The sequence below is a fragment of the Scomber japonicus genome, chromosome 21 (genome assembly GCF_027409825.1).
Source record: "Scomber japonicus isolate fScoJap1 chromosome 21, fScoJap1.pri, whole genome shotgun sequence".
Lineage (NCBI taxonomy): Eukaryota > Metazoa > Chordata > Actinopteri > Scombriformes > Scombridae > Scomber > Scomber japonicus.
Genome location: NC_070598.1, coordinates 3,003,663 through 3,023,818, shown reverse-complemented (window position 1 = coordinate 3,023,818; position 20,156 = coordinate 3,003,663). Strand labels below are relative to the sequence as shown.

The window sequence follows — 20,156 nt, the reverse complement described above, 5'->3', positions numbered from 1 at the left end:
GGAAGTCTCCTCTCTCCTCCTCTGTCATTGGCTGTTTGTTTGTTCCTGAACGCCCCCCCTCAGGCCGATCCCGCCTCCTCCCCCCTCTGCTGCGTCCCGCCCCGTCTGCCTCTTCCTCTCCTCTGACTGCACTGCTGCTGCTGCTCACTCCGACTTCTACTTCCCAGCCAGTCTGTCAGTCCTGTAGACGTGTGTGTGTGCGTCTGTGTGTGTGTGTATGTGTGCATGACTGTGAGAAAGAAAGTGTGTGTGTTAGTGTGTTAGTGTGTGTGTCGTACAAAGGGAGGGAGAGTGTGTGAGGAGATTTAAAGCTGCAGCAGAGTTTCTTTAGTTTTTAGTTTTTAGTTTTGAGAAGTGAAGACGTGGTGGTGATGATGATGATGATGATGATGATGGGCTTCCCTCAGCCTCCGCGGGCTCAGGTCAGTGCATGCCAACACTCTACAGCTGTGTGTGTGTGTGTGTGTGTGTGTGTGTGTGCAAGAAAAGGAAACTCATGCTCCTCCTGTGGGTATGATCCATTGTTCTCCAGCCTGTTGTTACTTTCCAGCTTCCAGTCTCACAATCATTTTTTCCAATTGTTACTTCAGGACTTAAAGTATACCTTTTTAAAATAACTAAAATAACCATAAATACCTTCACGGCTTCTACGAGCTCAAACTAATGATCTCAAACTGCTGATTTTGTGCAAGTAGAAGTGATTAAAAGTGGTAATACATGAAGGAAAAGCTGCCGTTCCTCCCTTTGAAACTTCCTGCATGGCTGCACACTGATGGATGTTTATGGAGGAAAACCATCATACTTTATTTCCAGCTCTCTGTTTAGTGACTCATCCAGATGCCAAAAAGCTCCACACAACAATTTAGAAGATCTTTTTTTTGCTGGCTGATGAATGCATGAGAGTTTTACTTGTTGTCTGAGATATGAGAGGATATTTATGACATCATTTTATAAACCTTTAATCTCTTTTAAAACATGCATCACATACGATTTGCCTCTTTTATAGTAGCTGCTCTAATGTCTTATTTGCTGTTCATTTGTTTGCCGTGTTTGGCTCTGCACGGACGAGCAAGCTGTTAGAAAGTTTTGCAATCGACTTTTAAGAAGAAATATTGACGTCTTTACCCTTTAAATGACTTAAAATGATCGATTATTAGAATTGTGGTTGATTTGGAGGAGAAGAGGGCGACTTCAAATGTTAAAAATACTTCAGTGCGTGATAGTGAGAGAGAAAGAAAAAGAAGGAAATGTAGAGGAAAGTTGCAGAAAAAGAGGAAGAAAGGGCATTGGTGTGTGTGTGTGTGTGTGTGTGTGTGTGTGTGTTGGGGAGGGAGGGGGGGGAGGGAGGGAGGGAGGGACACTCAACAGCCTGCCACCTGGCTGGCTGGCGAGTGATGCATTTGGGGAGGGTTGATCGTCCTCACTGTACCCAATTAATGTGAGTGCTCGCTGGAGACACACACACACACACACACACACACACACACACACACACACACACACACACACACACACACACACACCATCCTATACCTGCATTAATCATTTTGAAATAAATATTTTTAGATTGTATTTCCAAGGTCAGTAATAAAGCTTCAACCTCCTGTAGATTTAACATGAAGCTTCTCTTTTATAGATTATTGATTATTTATCCTTAAAAGCTTCATACAGTAAATATCATCTTTACATTAACACTGAATCAAAAGACTCTTTATAATGTGAAGTTTTAAACTCTCTCCTTTAACTCATTGTTTTTGATTTAATGACACATTTCCTGCATGATTCACTCTGACTTTCCAGCAGCAGGCGTCACTTTTTCCCTTTTTATAAAGAACACATATCATTACCTGCATCATGCCTCCGACTGCCAGGCTCATAAAGTTAGAGTCAAATGGACTTCAGGTGTAGATCAGCACAACCACAGCGGGATAGTAATGATGCTGTGTGCTTTCAGCTTTTATAACATGTTGGTTTAATCAGTTTTCATCACGATCAAGAGGTTTAACCCTCCTGCTGTCCTCGAGTCAAGGGAGGAAGGGAGGAAGAAGGAAAGAAAGGAAAGAAAGGAGGAAGGGAGGAATAAGGAAGGAAAGTAGGGAGAAAAGGAGGGATGAAGGGAGGAAGGAAGGAAGGGAGGGAGGGAGGAAGAAGGAAAGAAAGGAAATAAAGGAGGAAGGGAGGAATAAGGAAGGAAAGGAGGGAGAAAAGGAGGGATGAAGGAAGGAAGGAAGGAAGGAAGGGAGGGAGGGAGGGAGGGAGGAAGGAAGAAGGAAAGAAAGGAAATAAAGGAGGAAGGGAGGAATAAGGAAGGAAAGGAGGGAGAAAAGGAGGGAGAAAAGGATTGATGAAGGAAGGAAGGAATGGAGGGAGCAAGGGAGGAAGGAAGAAGGAAAGAAAGGAGGAAGGGAGGAATAAGGAAGGAGAGGAGGGAGGAAGAAGGAGGGAAAGGAGGGAGGGAGGAAGGACAGACGGAAGAAAGGGAGGGAAGGAAGGACGGAGGAAAGAAGGAAGGACGGAGGAAAGAAGGAAAGAGGGAGACAGGAAAAGAGGAAGGGAGCAAAGAAGGAAAGAAGGACAGAGGAAAGAGGGAAGTGAGGAAGGAAAGGAAGGAAGGAAAAAAAGAGAGACGGAGGGAGGGAGGAAGGACAGACGGAAAGAAGGAAGGAAGGAAGGAAGGAAGGAAGGAACAGTCAAAACAGATGGGGTCAATTTGACCCGGGAGGACGACAGGAAGGTTAAAATGCATAAATTCAACTTTAAAGTGACGAGTGGACAGAAAGAGGGAAATGCCTTCAGTGTGTTTATGAGGCCTGCAGGATGAAGGATGCAGGTGTGTGTGTGTGTGTGTGTGTGTGTGTGTGTGTGTGTGTGTGTGTGTGTGTGTGTGTGTGTGTGTGTGTGTGTGTGTGTGAACAGCAGCAGAATACAAACAGACGCTGTGAAGACAACCATAAAACCTGTTTGCTTTTTAACAAACACGATGAAGTTAAAGGTCATATATGCAAAAACAAGACAGAAGAGCTCAGCTGGTACCTGAGTTATGAGCCACTGACTCAATTAGTAATATATCGTCTGATAATTGGTCAATATTGGATCATAAACACACGATCAACAAACAGTTTTGATAAGGATTGCTTACTTTTTCTTCTTCTTGTGATTGAGATCAATGCTGTGTCTCAAATCTCTTCTTCTGTTCTTACACTTGTTAATATTCTGAGGTCATAAGTGAGAAGTATAGAAACATGCAGCACTATGAGTATCACGATGGATTCACTCAAAACAATCAAAAAGAGACAATTATACAGGTTGTAGATTCCTAATTAATGAAGCCTTAGCTTGACACTCTAATCATTCTCTCCTTGTAATCCAATAATAAAAACTCCACAGATCCTCTTGATTCGGTTCAACTGTTTACTTCAAAAATGAAACAGCGGTACAAACATTAATCCAAGACAAGAAAATAAAAAAGAGAAAGACAAAAGGAGGTAGCGAGGTCAAAAAACTGTGTGGCTCCACTTCATGCTTGCCTGACTGAATGACTCCCCAGGTAACCCCACCCACACAGATCCTCACGTAGAAACAAAGTCCACGAAATATGCATAATCACTAGAAAGCCACAATGTACTCCCCAATATCACGAAACTTACCCACACACCTATTGTAAATGCAATGAATTAACTATTAACTTCTTACTTACTGTAAACACAAACTGTCAATATTTTAATCTGTAAATAACTATTTTTATCTGCATAAACATAAATCACCATTTTAAACTATGAACTTAAATTATTAACCAAATATTAACTCAAATTACATTTAGGCTCTTACACGGGTGTTTTTTACACTAAGCTCCACTCTACTGTTATCACATATATAAGCTATCAGTAGATTTAACTACTGACGATATATTGTCTCAGAAATAATCACAATAAACAATGTTATTGTCATTTAAATATCATTTCGTACCACTGATATAATAATAATATAATATAATAATAATGTAAAGGGGGAGTGGGACTGTTATTATGTTTGTGGACAGTTGTTTACCTTTAACCCTTCTGCAGTCTCCACTCAGGACGAGCACAGTGAGGAATGGAGAACACTACTCACTGAGCCAATGAGACATGAATAGCCTCTTAGCTGCTAATATGACAATACTGAGGTCAAAGGTCACGTCCATGCATCATATGATAAATCCATATATAGACATGATGATACTGATTATTACCTTATTATACGATAAGTCAGTAACTATTGTAACAGACCTAACCCTCCTTAAAATACTACTACTACTAATACTACTGCTACTACTAATACTACTACTGCTACTACTACTACTACTACTACTGCTACTACTACTACTGCTAATACTACTACTACTACTACTGCTAATACTACTACTACTACTGCTAATACTACTGCTACTACTGCTAATACTACTAATACTACTACTGCTAATACTACTAATACTACTACTACTGCTACTACTACTAATACTAATACTACTAGTACTATTACTACTAATACTACTACTGCTACTACTACTACTACTACTGCTACTACTGCTAATACTACTAATACTACTATTGCTAATACTACTAATACTACTACTACTGCTACTACTGCTAATACTACTACTACTACTACTACTACTACTACTACTGCTACTGCTACTAATAATACTACTACTAGTACCACTACTAATACCAATACTACTAATACTACTACTCCTACTAATTATGGCTCAAACATATCAGTGTTCAGTCTAAATCTTATCTATAAAAGTCATCAGATGGGCTTTTAGTGAAAAATGAAACAATAGTGCCATAAAGTGAACTCTCAGGTTTCATCAGCCCACATGTTCACAGTTCACCCTGGAGAGGAGGATCAGGTCAGGTCTGCGTTTCTGTGTGATTCCTCTTGGTGATAACATTCATAACCACAAAGACGGTAAAAACCAAACATTAGAGTCTATGGAGCGTGTTAGTGAGCGTGTTAGTGAGCGTAACTGAAGACCTGAAACACAAAGCAGGAATATGAGCAGTGAGGGTCAACCTGTTGTCTTTCACACTGTCCCTCCTCCATCACATCATTTAATCTAGAATCTCAGCACTCCTTTCTTTCTTTCTTTCTTTTTAATACTCCTGTTACAACTGTTGTGTTGCTGCTGCGGCTTTTTCTGCTATTTATCAGATTCCTTGCATCACCGGTTTGACCAGAGGTGTTTGTTAGTCGTCTGCAGACACACCTTAAGATACACTTTACACACACTTTAACACACTTTAACACACTTTAACACACTTTACACACATTTACACACACTCTGCACACATATGTTCAACACAGCAATGACATTAAAGAACAAACACAGACTCAACGGCCCTCTGTGATGTGCAACTTTACATTTTACAGGCTATGTACTGCTCTCTCTCTCTCTCTCTCTCTCTCTCTCTCTCTCTCTCTCTCTCTCTCTCTCTCTCTCTCTCTCTCTCTCTCTCTCTCTCTCTCTCTCTCTCTCTCTCTCTCTCTCTCTCTCTCTCTCTCTCTCTCTCTCTCTCTCTCTCTCTCTCTCTCTCTCTCTCTCTCTGTGTGTGTATTGTGCAGCCATGTGTTTGTAGTGTTATAGTATTACAGTAAAACTTGGTGTATTTGCATCTGATTTGTTTGTGTTTGCACTGAGAAACATAACCTGCATTTACACTAAAGGGTAAGGACGATATCATTTACTGCATATATAAAGTAATTTAATATGAGGAGGGGTTTTTTATATATATATTCAGTTGGTGTTGCATCTATGGCTTCTTTATTATTTCCTTCTCTCTTGCTAAACTTAGTAGATTTGCCTGTTCAGACCTTTTTAAAACTACTATTCAATAAGTGAAATTGAATATATATATTAATTTATAGACATGCAATTAATGACAAGCAGACATTTCTTCATATTAAGGACAGTAAAAGATCAGAAACAGTCCATAAAAAGTCGTTTATCTGTTTACTTTAGGAAATAAATGATTTATAAAGCATGCTGCTGGTTGAGTGGAAGAGGAAGTGAAAGCAGGCAAACCGCAGTGAGAAGCCAAACATGATCCGCTCTTCTCTTTAGAAAAAGACTTTGAGGGTTGAAGGTTTTTGATGGATGATGTCATCCACGAGAGATCAACTCAGTGTCAGATTTCCGATTTTACATCCGTTTTTTTTCTCTTTTAACAGCTTGATCAATGATGAAACTATACTTTGAATTATTATATAATGTATAAGTAATGACATGTCTCAGCTCTGGTAATGCAGAAGTGACAGAAAGGCAACAGTGCATGACTGAAAACTGAAGTGCTGTGGTGTTATTCATGTGGTTTTACACACTGCCTTTTTGTGACTTGTAATGTGAAATGTGTTACGTGTTGTGGTCACGACCCCTAGGAAGGGAGGAAGGGAGGGAGGGAGGGAGGGAAGGAGGGAGGGAGGAAAGGAAGACAGAAAGGAAAGATGGAAGGAAGGAAGGAAAGGAAGACAGAAAGGAAAGATGGAAGGAAGGAAGGAAGGAAGGAAGGAAGGAAAGGAAGACAGAAAGGAAAGATGGAAGGAAGGAAGGAAAGGAAGACAAAGGAAAGATGGAAGGAAGGAAGGAAGGAAAGGAAGACAGAAAGGAAGGAAGGAAGGGAAAACAGAAAGGAAAGATGGAAGCAAGGAAGGAAGGAGGGAAGTGAGGGAGGGCGGGAGCGGTCAAGGAAGGAAGGAAGACAGTACAGGTGGAAGGAAGGAAGGTTGGGAGGAAGGAAGGGAGGAAGGAAGGAAGGAAGGAAAGTTGGGAGGAAGGAAGGAAGGAAGGAAGGAAGGAAAGTTGGGAGGAAGGAAGGAAGGGAGGTTGGGAGGAAGGACTCAAGGAGTGAGGAAGGAAGAAAGGAAGGAGGACAGGTGGAAGGAAGGAAGGAAGGAAGGAAAAGAAGACAGAAAAGGAGGAAGGAAGGATGCTTTTAAAGGAGTTTTTTGCAGAAAGCAGGAATTATGAATATGTGAATTTTGCAGAAGTTCTTTGCAATAAAGCTGACTGCAGGTTTAAGATCCATCTCTAATGTTGAAAACCTCATCTGTCATAAACTCCTCTTTCTGCCTGCCTGCTGCATTTCAACTCTCTTTCTTCCATCTTTCCATCTTTTCTTGCTCTCTATGGTTACTTTTTACTCCATGCTGTCACTTTTCAGGTGTTTTATCTTCGATCGTCCGTAGATCACAGATCAGACATTAATCCAAACAATGGGATTAGTGCAGGAAGCAGAGGCCTTTTTTTAACCACATTACTCAATATACATATATGTGTGTGTGTGTGTGTGTGTGTGTGTGTGTGTGTGTGTGTGTGTGTGGAGGGGGAGGAGTGGGAGGGTAACAGGTCAAACTGTGTGTGTGTGTGTGTGTGTGTGTGTGTGTGTGCAGTCATGAATGAAGAGGATTGACTGCAGGGATTTTCACATAAATTGACCCAGAAACATGAATGTGATGAGAAACGCTGCGTAGAAACAGACAGAGAGAAACATTGAGGACGAACAGGAAGTAAAACTGGAGTAAAACCGTTGAGCCAATTAAACACCAGCAGCAGCTACCGGTGTTTTAAAGTTTATCACAGACTCAGCTGAGCTTTAATTATAATGGTGGCCGGGAGGTGCAAACCAAGATTACAACATGTGAAACACTTTTACAAAGCTTGAGACTAGGGCTGTCAAACGATTCATTTTTTAAATCGAGATTAATCGCAGAATTTCCATAGTTAATCGAGATTAATGGCGTTTTGAATAGCATGTTTAAAATCCTGTTATTTTCCATTTGAAGGCAGTTTTAAGCCCATAATGTAAAGCATTTCTTACCAGAGTGTCTTAACTGGGAATCAATCACGGCTCTGCTGCGACTCCCACACTCCAAAATGGTCCTTTGGTGGAGCTGAGGCTGGCTTGGCTGCACCTGGGTGTTTAGCGTGGAGGTGCTAACTCAAACTCCACGTACTCCGGTGGTAGTTAAACTCCGTTTGACACAGGTTGCATTTTACTTTTGACTTGTCAACTGAAGCGTCTGGAAGTGTTTTAAAGTTAAACAAGCCGTTCAAAAGTCCAGTAGCTCTCTTACTTTCCATCAGCGCGGTAGGTTTACTGCAGGAGGCCACTTCAAAGCATAGCGCTACAGCTAGAGGAGCCGTCTACGGGGGAGTAGAAGGGACAAAAAGGCTTGCAACATAAAAATGCGATAAGAAAAAAATGAATGCGTTATGTATTGCATTAATCTAATCACGATTAACACGTTAACGCTGACAGCCCTAATTTTTACAAATCATAAAACAAAATGACATTACCATAACACATTTACAAGTCCCGACACAAATTTACATTTCAGAAAACAAATTAACAAGACACGAAACACTTTTACAAATATCAACCATCAACCGGAAAGGGAATGTACCAACTCCGGGGTTGAACCGGAACTGATAACGGGGAGCAACCAATACGAGCTGTGGTTGTCATCGGTAGAGTTCATGATGAGCAAAGATGGACAGCGATCGAATGATGTTTTGCCCGTTTTGTGGACCACGTATGAGTCGCTTAACGCGGTTCTGTTTTTCGTGTGGTCGGTCTTTAGAGTTTTTAAATGACATGGACCAGACGGACGGACCAAACGCACAGGGTCCAAATGTGGTTATCAAACACCTGTGACAGATATATGTGGTGGAGGCCTGATGTTTTACTATTAATACAATTCAATAAACCTTATATCATAATTATGAATAACTAAAAGACATAGAACAAGACAAACAAAACATATGTACATTTATATTAAACTTACATTAATAAAAAGGCTCAATTATACATAAAATGCTGCCTATATAACTTTAAAAATATATATATTAGCACATATCGAACAACATATATGCTGATACCGATGTGATAATAATATCAGCTCTCGGTCTAGTATAAATGTGTTGTTTCTACTAGATTCAGTTCAGAAATATAATAAAAGACCAAATTTAAACCAGTGAGAAGAGCAAAGACAAGACACAAATCACTCAACTTTCTTCTGACTTTGGCAGAAACTTGTATTTCAGGTTTCACTGAGAGGAAGCTTCTCTCCGCTGGTAGCTGCTGTCTGACCTGCTGGCTTTGCTTATTGGTGGCAAAAGCTTTTCTAAACTTAACTTTCCCCAGCCAGACTGACCCTGCTGGTCCAGAGATTAAACCCTCTGGTCCACTGGGCTCTGACCTCTCGGCCTCCGCTGCCCACAGCTCCTTAACATCAGTCATCTGGCTGTTAATGAACAAACGAAAACCCTCCGTCCTTATCAGTGGAAAAGCAGTTAACAGTTACACATTCACTCTGCCTCAGGTACAACTTCATCTCCAGCCCTCGGATAAGTTTGTGGAAAAGGTAGAGCTGGGCGATTGTGGCAAGAATCAAAATCACCATTAATTGAACTTTTAACCTTTTAACCTTGATTACGATTAATGAACGATTATCTCCACCCTTCATGAACTATGATGTATTTTCACAGTTTCTTTAGTTTAGTATTTTCCACTGCTGCCCTCACACATGAGGATCTATAGGGAGTGAAAATAAAGATGTTTTAAGGTGTGACGCTGTGGTTAACCTTCCTGACCCCGTCTGTTTTGACTGTTCGCTCATTCCTTCCTTCCTTCCTTCCTTCTTTCCTCTGTCCTACTTTCCTTCCTTCTTTCCATCTGTCCTTCCTCCCTCCTTCTCTCTTTCTTCCCTCCCCTCTACCTTCCCCCTTCCTTCTTTCCTCTGTTCTTCTTTCCTTCCTTACTCTTTTCCTTTCTCCCTCCCTCCCTCCTTCCTTCTTTTCCCCCCTCCCTTCCTTCCTCCTTCCTCCCTCCCTCCCTCCCTCCCTCCTCTCCTTCCTTCCTCCTTTCCTTCCTTCTTCCTCCCTTTCTTCCCTCCTCCCTTCCTTTCTTCTTCTTCCTCTCTTCCTTCCTAGCCTCTAGGACAACAGGAGGGTTAATATCTAGTTTACTTGATTAGAACTATGTAAAGATCATGGTTTGGGTTAAAATCATCACTGGAGACAAGTTTTCAAATCCCTTAAAGATATGCAACCTTTGCTGTCATGGCAACAGTGAAGACCACCATTAATTGACATGAGCAAGATTAAGTCGATTAGAGTTTCTAAATGTCAGTTTCCATCATTTTTGGATTAATTTGTCAGCCCTAGAAAAAGGTTGTTGAAAAGAGGCAGTTTGGGCAAATGTCAGATGTGATCCTCCTAGAAAAGCTGGAGAAAATGGCCGCCACTCGGAGCTGGATAAGCACAGCAAAATGATTCAAGTTCGACCCTTACTTTTTGACTAAACACCTTCTTCCCCTCCCTACCGGTCTCTCCAGGCGAGCCCCGGGCTCCACACTCAGTGCTAGCCATGCTGCATCAGTCTGACCCAACGTCCAGCACCCTTCAGCTGGTTGCCAACGATATGACCGGCATCATGGAGACGCTAGACACCCGAGAGCTCGACCTGGAAGATGGCGAGTACAACACGACAGACTCTGGCGTCCCAGGTGAGTTTTATTAGAGTCACGTTCATCTGCCTTACAGCAGCCGATCACGTAATAACAGCTGATCACGTAATAACAGCCGATAACGTAATAACAGACGATAACGTAATAACGGAAATAAGGTTATAATGGCAGATAACGTAATAACAGCCAATAACATAATAACGGCTAATAACGTAATAACGTCCGATAGCCGATAACGTTATAACGTCCAATAATGTAGTAACGGCCAATAATGTAATAACAGCTGATAACGTAATAACGGCCGATAACGTAATACCGGCCGATAATGTAATAACAGCCGGTAGCTGATAACGTTATAACGTCCGATCAGGTAATAACGGCCGATAATGTAATAACGGCCGATAACGTAATAACGGCCGATAACGTAATACCGGCCGATAATGTAATAACAGCCGATAACGTAATAACGTCCGATCAGGTAATAACGTCCGATAGCCGATAACGTTATAACGTCCGATCAGGTAATAACGGCCAATAATGTAATAACAGCCGATAATGTAATAACAGCCGATAGCCGATAACTTTATAACGGCCGATAACGTAATAAAGGCCGATAACGTAATAACGTCCGATCAGGTAATAACATCCGATAGCTGATAACGTTATAACGTCCAATAATGTAATAACGGCCAATAATGTAATAACAGCCGTTAACGTAATAGCGGCCGATAACGTAATAATGTCCGATAATGTAATAACGGCCAATAACGTAATAACAGCCGATAACGCAATAACGGCAGATAACACAATAATGGCCGATAATGTAATGACAGCCAATAACGTAATAACAGCTAATAATGTAATAACGTAATAACGGCGGATAGCCGATAACGTTATAACGTTATAACGTCCGATCAGGTAATAACGGCTGATAATGTAATAATGGCCGATAACGTAATAACAGCAATAACATAATAACGGCCAATAACGTAATAAAAGCCAATAACGTAATAACGCCCGATAACATAATAATGGCCAATTACGTTATCAGCCATTACTATGTCGTCGGCCATTATTACGCAACTGCGTTATCGGCTGCTACATGCCTTCACTACATATATCCAGTGTGTCTCTGTGTGATATCTGACGGTGTGTGTGTGTGTGTGTGTGTGTGTGTGTGTGTGTGTGTGTGTGTGTGTGTTTTTTCCTCCAGCACAGCGTTTGTCTTTCATGGCCATCTACAACACGGTGGGTTTCAAGGAGCCCGAGGCCAAAGTCTTCCTTTCTGCACCGATCACCGCCAAGATCCTGGAGGTGGAGCGGTTCACCTCGGCTCAGGATCGCTTCAACGTCACCACGCAGAGGAGCGTCAACAAGGTGCACACACACACACACACACATACACACATACACACACACACAGACTACGCCATGTAATAATAAGAATAATAAAAACACCAAAAGGACATAAAAACATATTAAAAAATCCCATTAATGTACTATAACATAAACCTCACTTGATAGCATTAATGGGAATAAGATACAATAGTGTGTGACAATCCAATACATAGAATATGTACTTTAAGTATTTCGCCCTGTGTACACAATCCATAAATCAACGCTTCGGTTTCTGAAGCCATAAGCAAATAGAAACTCCCTTTTCCTAACAGACACAAACTCACCAGTCTGGATGAACGGGAATAAGATTAGTTATTATTTGTCTCAATGTCACTTTTAAAGACTGATGACGAGACTTAACTGTCATATTCATGTCATATTGGAAGAATGGTAATTACAAGTTTCTGTCTTGTAAATGTTACATCTGGGTAACTAGGATGTTTCCGAAAGGTCCAATACATCCAGCTTGGTTTTAATAATAAGGATCTGCCTGAAAACCAAGCAAACATGGATACCTCATGTTCTTAGAATTTACCAGGCGGGGAGTTCTGGTCCTCTGAAATGAAGCCAACACAGAAGTAACTTAGAACTGCATTCTCTCAAAAGGCCACCAGGGGGCGACCGTCTCTATACAAGTCAATGGAGAATTCACCAACTTCTCACTTGATTTCTAACCTCAGTAAACGTTTTCAAAATGTGTTTATGGTCTCAATCGCTAGTTTAAAGCCTTCTTCAATGCAAAATGATGTTCATTTGGGACATTTTGGCCTCCCTGATTTTATATTTGACGATAAAGCAGGGTATGCATTAGGGCGTGGCTACGTCCTGATTGACAGGTTGATTGACCAATGTCCTCGAGATCCAGCCCTCGCAACCATAGCAACCTCCCCGCTCCGCCCATGGCCATATAAGTAGAATCTGTGTTTTTATTTTTCCCAGCATGCACCTGAAATTTTCAAGATGGCGCTGCCTAGATTAGAAACTATTGGCTTCCGAGCAACAGTCCACAAACCAATGGGTGACGTCACGGATATTACGTCCATTTCTTTTATACAGTCGATGGAATTAACACAGTTATCACACAACCTTTCTAAGTCTGTAACACGGGAATCTCTCCAATCCTTACCATCCATCAGATGTAGCATGAACGTGGTATTATCTCAGGATATAACCTGCCAATAAAGACTAAACTGGTTGCGTTTTTGTTATGTAACCAATGTATGTTAATCAGTGAGTTTTAGAGAAGCTGTGTAGTAGAGTTTGTAGTAGAAGTATAGAGTTATGAATCTGAACAACTAACAGTTTCAGCTTTTCTACTGTGACTCCGAGTGGAAAGTTGAACAGAAACCAAGCAATGAACACTGCCAAACCCTTGTTGACCCCCTACCAATTATCCTACTATCAGGCGTCTTATCTGATTTAACAACATGCCTCAGACTTATGTGTTTACACTAGTTAAAGCACATAACCCCCTGAGGCTTAGGCGTTTACAGAAGTTAAGACACACATAACACAAAAAATTCCTCACAGCTGTTGAATTCAGAGAACTCAGTGAAGTGGATATTTTACATTATAATCTATGAAATCTACAACATCAAACCAAAGAAACTGTTGGCTGCTTTAAAATACAAATTAAATAGAGCTTCTTAAGAGCTTCAAAACTTGATGAAACTCATAAAGCTGACGAATCGGTAGCAATAAACACAAAGAGACAACCATCAACCACTTAATGAAAAGCTTCTTAAAATGTGATTTGAATTAAACGTCTAACTTTGGCCTCTGTGTTTGTGTTGTTGTTGTCCAGTCGTTGCCGGCGGTGTTTAAGATCGAGTTGAAACACGGAGAGTTTACGTGGCTGGTGAAGAGGAAGGAGAAACACTTCATGGATCTCCACCGAGAGCTGAGAACGTACAAGACGTTCATGAGGCTGCCGCTGCCGACACGCAGGTAAACACAACCAAACCTTTTCTACTTTGTTTTTCAATCACTCTGGATCAGCTCAGTGTTGGTTTTTAGTTTAGTTTCTGATACTTCTTGTTCATTTAACCCTCCTGTTGTCCTCGAGTCAAGGGAGGAAGAGAAGGAGGGAGGAAGGAAAGAAGGAAGGAAGGAAGGAAGGTAGGAGGGAGGGAAGGAAGGAAGGAAGGGAGGGCGGAGGAAATAAGGAAAGTAGGAGGGAGGGAAGGACAGAAGAAAGGGGGAAGGAAGGTAGGAGGGAGAGGGGGAAGGAAGGAAGGAAGGTAGGGGGAGGAAAGAAAGAGAGAAGGGGGAGGGAGGAATGAAGGAAGAAAAGAAGGAGGGAGGGAGGGAGGAAAGAAGGAACAGTCAAAATAGACAAGGTCAATTTGACCCGGGAAGATGACACGAAGGTTAACACATCTAAAACTGCATCACAAACCAAACTTGGACAGATTATACCAGCTGATCTTCGGATATGAAAGGACTAGGCATGGGCCGGTATGAGATTCTGGTGGTATGATTACCGTAAGCAAAAATATCATGGTTTCACAGTATTGCGGTATTGTGATTACAGCTCTAAAATGTTCCTAAAAGGAAGAAAAATAAAGCTGCACCCCCTGAGGGATTTTTGACCTTTCCACTTTTTGTCTTTGACCAGACAAAAATCGGTTCATACCTTAGGAACGATATGACAGAAAATTTTGCGGTTTCGGTTATTGTGGCTTTTTCATATCGCGGTATACCTTGAACACGGCTATCATCCCATGCCTAGAAAGGACGATCTCTCACCTTCCTCTTGTCATTTCTCTCTGCAGCCACACGGTGAAGCGGCAGACAGCAACGAGGACCGAGGCGAGGCAGATGCCGAACCTTCCCAGAGGAGGAGGAGACGAGCTGGGCAGAGAGGAGCAAGTTTCCAGCCGCAGGGTATAATAATAACCAGCTTCTCCTTTTCCTTTGATACTTGTTGGGTTTTTTTTTTCATTTTATTGTACAAGCTAAATGTTGTTTCTCTGTCTGTTTCAGAAACAACTGGAAGATTACTTGAATAATCTGTTAAAGATGCCGATGTACAGGAACTACCACGCAACAGTAAAGTTTCCACTCATCCTGTAAAACCTTTTAATTCTTTAACCCTCCTGTGGTCCTCGAATCAAGGAAGGAAGGGAGGAAGGAAGGAAAGGAGGAAGGAAAGAAGGATGGAAGGGAGGAAAAAGGAAGGAAAAGAGGGAGGAAGAAGGAAGGAAAGGAGGGAGGGAGGAAGTGAGGAAGGAAGAAGGAAGGAAAAGAGGAAAGAAGGACAGAGGAAAGAAGGAAGGGAGGCAGATAGAGGGGAGGAAAGAAAGAGAGAAGGAGGGAGGGAGGAAGGACAGACGGAAGGAAGGGAGGAAAGAAGGAACAGTCAAAACAGACAGGGTCAATTTGACAGGAAGGTTAATGCAGCTTTTACATTGTGGAGATGTCCTGGAAAGTGATAAAATAGACATCCAATAGATGTTGTGTAAAGTTTTTTTTAAATAATGTGTACAAACCTCTTTCCTTTTCCAGATGGAGTTCATTGATGTCAGTCAGTTATCCTTCATCCATGACCTGGGACCAAAAGGCTTGTAAGAACAGCACACTGTCACTTAAATCTCATAAAACTCTACTATTTTAGTTAAAGAAGAGTATTATGCTACTTAATGTGTATTATATCTCTCTTATATATCATCTCCAGGTCTGCATTTTTATTCTGTGTCTCTACTGGAACATATTTACATGATTTCCAGTTTAATTTATCTTCTACTGGTCCTTTTATGCAGCCGCTCAGTTCAGCCTCTGTCTATTAACAGGCCGTTTTAGCTCCTGTCTCTATAAAGTATAATTGAGATGTAATATGTTAGTTATGGCTCATAGTGATGAACATACAGAGACTCTGCAGCTTCCTCTTGGCTTAATGGAGATTTATAGTTGAGTTTCAGTTCATTGTTTAGATGTCCGGCTACAACTTTACTGTTCTGGTTCACTCTCAGCGCCCTCATAATTTCGTTTTTAGAGAAAAAGCTGTAAAATATAAAGTCACAGTACACTACCTGCTCTCACAGACACAGTTATCTGTAGACTAGCTGGTGAATATAGCGGAGCATTTAGATATTTCAGGAGTCCCTCAGGAGTTGGTGGAGAGTAAAAACAGAGCTAAATGAGAGTGAATATTGGACTTTACATTCAGCAGGTGGACAGAAACACGATGAACTAATGAATGATAATGTTGTTCAGTAACTGCTGGATGTGGAAATAAGAGACTATTCTGCTGAAAACAAGTTGACAAAAACACAATTTCAAGCAGTTTTAACGAGATTGAAACTACAAGAGGACCCAGACTAGAACCCTGAGGAACCCCACATGATCATGAGATGATGATCGTGATGATCATGTTGTTGTAGTTAAACATATCAACTACCAAACAATCAGTTAATGCAGGGTTTCAGTAATTATATATGAAGACAATTGGTTTGATTTTGGCTCACTGATTTCCAAAAAAATGGAATTGTGGCAAAATGTTTCTTTCCGTAAAGCAGAAAGAGAAAATTAGGATGAATGTCAGAATTGGGATACAAGTGGAGTTCTTTTAAAACCAATACTTGCATCTATAATTGAACTTGTTTCATCTCTCGTGTCTTTCAGGGAAGGGATGGTGCTGAAGCGCTCCGGCGGCCATCGGATCCCCGGGATAAACTGCTGCGGTCGCAGTAAGATGTGCTACCGCTGGTCCAAACGGTCAGTGAACACAAACACAGGATGAATGAAACCTTTGATTTAAAAAGAAAAGAGGAGAAGCATGGAGGAAGGGATCAGATTGCCAACACTGGTTTGGATATTTAAATATAAAATAGGAATATTAAAATTTAATTGAAATCAGGCGGGGAGTTCTGGTCCTCTGAAATGAGGCCAACGCGGAAGTAACTTAGAGCTGCATTCTATCAAAAGGCCACCAGGGGGCGACCGTCTCTATACAAGTCAATGGAGAATTCACCAACTTCTCACTTGATTTCTAACCTCAGTAAACGTTTTCAAAATGTGTTTATGGTCTCAATCGCTAGTTTAAAGCCTTCTTCAATGCAGTATGATGTTCATTTGGGACATTTTGGCCTCACTGATTTTATATGTGACGATAAAGCAGGGTATGCATTAGGGCGTGGCTACGTCCTGATTGACAGGTTGATTGACCAATGCCCTCGAGATCCAGCCCTTGTAACCATAGCAACCTCCCCGCTCCGCCCATGGCCCCGCCTCATGCCCATATAAGTAGAATCCGTGTTTTTATTTTTCAGCATGCACCTGAAATTTTCAAGATGGTGCTGCCCAGATTCGAAACTATTGGCTTCCGAGCAGCAGTCCACAAACCGATGGGTGACGTCACGAATGTTACGTCCATTTCTTTTATACAGTCTATGATACAAACCCATTATATGTTGCAGAGAAGCTTGCAGGTTAGACTTTGATTTAATAGTCGATGTTTCAGGCACACTCCATTTACAAATAAGAGGTTTAGACAATTTGGTTATGTTGTTACAGCCTGCGTCATTTGATCACTGGACTGTGTGTTTATGATGGAGCTGCGTTGACCTAGATTGTAAAACATTTTTTTTACTTTAATTAAACTGAAAAAAGATTACAGTATAACTCCATTCCTTTAATCTTGATTGGAAATTTTACTTTTTTTGTGTGGTGCAATGTCGTCTGGGTTCAAATATTAAACTTTGTGTTATGTGTGTGTGAGAGTGTGTGACTTAAGCCACTTTTGGGGACACAAAGCAGACTTAACATCAGTTGATTGGGGGCAACTTGTGTGGTTAAACGCTGATTTTTGGGTCAGGTTAGGGTAAAGATTAGGTTTAAGCAAGTAGTGGTGATAGTTAGGGTTAACCCTCCAGGAAGTTAATGTAAGTTTATGTAAAGACCCCAAAAGTGACAGAGTTGTGTGTGTGTTTATGTGATTTCACTTAAGACAATTTTGGGGGCACAAACTAGAGTTAACACCAGTTGATTGGGAACAAAAGTATGTAAATTGTACCCCGTGTGTGCGTGCGTGCGTGCGTGCGTGCGTGCGTGCGTGCGTGCGTGCGTGCGTGCGTGCGTGTATCCAATTGGTAAAATGCTGATTTCTGGGGTCAGTGGTAAAGATTAGGCTAGTAGTGGTGATGATGGTTCGCATAATTCTCCAGGAAATGAATGTAAATCTATGTAGATACCTCAAAACTAACAAACTGAGGTGTGTGTGTGTGTGTGTGTGTGTGTGTGTGTGTGTGTGTGTGTAGCTGGCTCGTGGTGAAGGACTCGTTCCTGCTGTACATGAAGCCGGACTCGGGCGCTATCTCCTTTGTGATGCCGTTCGACAAAGAGTTCTGCATCAAGATGGACTCCAAAGAGACTGAGACCAAACACGGCGTCCGCATCGACAGTCTCTCCAGGTCTGTAAACACATCATGTGCATCATATACCGAGTGCAGAAAATGGATCATTGCACATCCTATAAATGTGTGTGTGTGTGTGTGTGTTCAGGTCGTTAGTGCTGAAGTGCACCAGCTACAGACACGCCCGCTGGTGGGGTCAGGCCATCGAGGGCTTCGTACAGAAGCACGGCTCGGCGTTCCTCACCGACCACCGCTTCGGATCCTTCGCCAGAGAGGAGGAGAACATCCCTGCCAAGTGGTAACCGCGGCAACCGACCTGACACTGTCCAACTGTGTTTTTTACAAATGGGTTTTCGGTGAAGTGAAACTTTGACACGAGTTCAGTGCCAGATGTGGGTGGAGGAGTCTAGACGAGCCTTTGTCCAGCTGGCAGTGAGAGTGTGTTTGATAGCTTGTGTGTAAGTGTGTGTAAGTGTGAGTGTGTGTGTTTGTGTGTGTGTATATGTGTGTGTCTCGCTGGAGTAACTCGACACAAAGAGAGGGAAAGTGAGCCTCGCCTGTTCATCACCTGTCCCCCTGCTGGGCAACACTATACTGTCTGTGAGACAGGCCGTGTGTGTGTGTGTGTGTGTGTTTGTGTGTGTGTGTGTGTGTGTGTGTGTTTGTGTGTGTGTGTGTGTGTGTGTGTGTGCAGCTGAGGGTTACACCATAAAAACATAATGAAACCGAAGAAGAAAATTGACATACTGTGAGAGTGGTTTTGGTTGTTCTATACTGTCTTAAAGTGTGTATTTCTCTTTGTGTATATTTTGTGATGTGTTTGTGTGTGTGTCCTCTACAGGTATGTGAATGGTAAAACATACATGGAGGATGTTGCCAATGCTCTTGAAGAAGCCAGAGAGGAGATATTCATCACAGACTGGTGGTAAGTGTGTGTGTGTGTGTGTGTGTGTGTGTGTGTGTGTGTGTGTGTGTGTGTGTGTGTGTGTGTATTTCAGAGTGCATCGAGTGCATCTGGCGGTCACCTCTAGTGGAGGTTTACTGGACAACCAGATCGGTTACAGTGAGAGGCTCAGACTACTGTTATACTAGTACACACACACACACACACACACACACACACACACACACACACACACACACACACACACACACACTTTTCTTGTACTCTTGAAGTGTGTGTGTGTGTGTGTGTGTGTGTGTACTGTAAGTGATTTACAGTATCTGCAGTATTGGAAGAAGTACAGTGTTCTTTAGATGAGGCGTTCAGGCACAATATTGAGTGTAGGACATCTGTGTTTTAACAATACAATCACTGCTTTAAGGAGCATAAAATTAAAGACAAGCGGAAAAAATATATAGTATTATATAGTTTGCAGTTAATCAACTTATAGTATTGATTAAAATATAAATGTATCAGCTCTGTCAGACTGAAGCTGTAAATCAACTAGTATTGGCTGTAAACTGTCATCAAGTATCCATAAAGAAGAGCTGATGTGAGAGTGAAGCCTCATAGCTCAGGTTCTGGGGGGGGGGATTTTCATGCTTTCTAGAGAAGTTGAAGAAAGAAACAGAAAGAGGAAGAAAGTCAGAAAAAAGGGAAACATGATGCAAAAGCAAAAGGGAAGGATTAGAGGAAAGAAGAATTTCATAAGAATTTCTAAAATATGGTTATTTTAGGTTTATAGACAGCAGTGTAAGGGTAATATGAGGTGATACGAGGAGAGAGAAAGAAAGAGAGAGAGGAATGATGAGCTGTGTGAAGTGGGGATGTTGTGGTTCATGGTCTTTTTTTTTTCTTTTTTTTTTTTAATGTTTTTATTCATTTGACAGGCACAAGTACATACAATGAGAAATAAGGACTTTTTTCCTTTTTCAAAAACAACAAGAACAACCACT

The 20,156-nt window shown here is 41.5% G+C and overlaps 1 protein-coding gene across 1 annotated transcript in view; it reads left to right on the top strand.

Moving 5' to 3' along the window:
- The first annotated feature begins 241 nt into the window (after positions 1–241).
- The window catches only part of pld1b (phospholipase D1b), a 47,332-nt gene continuing 27,417 nt past the window's right edge, over positions 242–20,156 (top strand). Inside the window, 11 exon segments of the mRNA XM_053342170.1 lie at positions 242–422; positions 10,375–10,545; positions 11,720–11,883; positions 13,709–13,851; positions 14,679–14,790; positions 14,890–14,955; positions 15,412–15,470; positions 16,528–16,620; positions 18,162–18,314; positions 18,406–18,555; positions 19,099–19,182. Coding sequence (XP_053198145.1) covers positions 10,407–10,545; positions 11,720–11,883; positions 13,709–13,851; positions 14,679–14,790; positions 14,890–14,955; positions 15,412–15,470; positions 16,528–16,620; positions 18,162–18,314; positions 18,406–18,555; positions 19,099–19,182 — 1,163 coding nt within the window. The 5' untranslated portion in view covers positions 242–422; positions 10,375–10,406.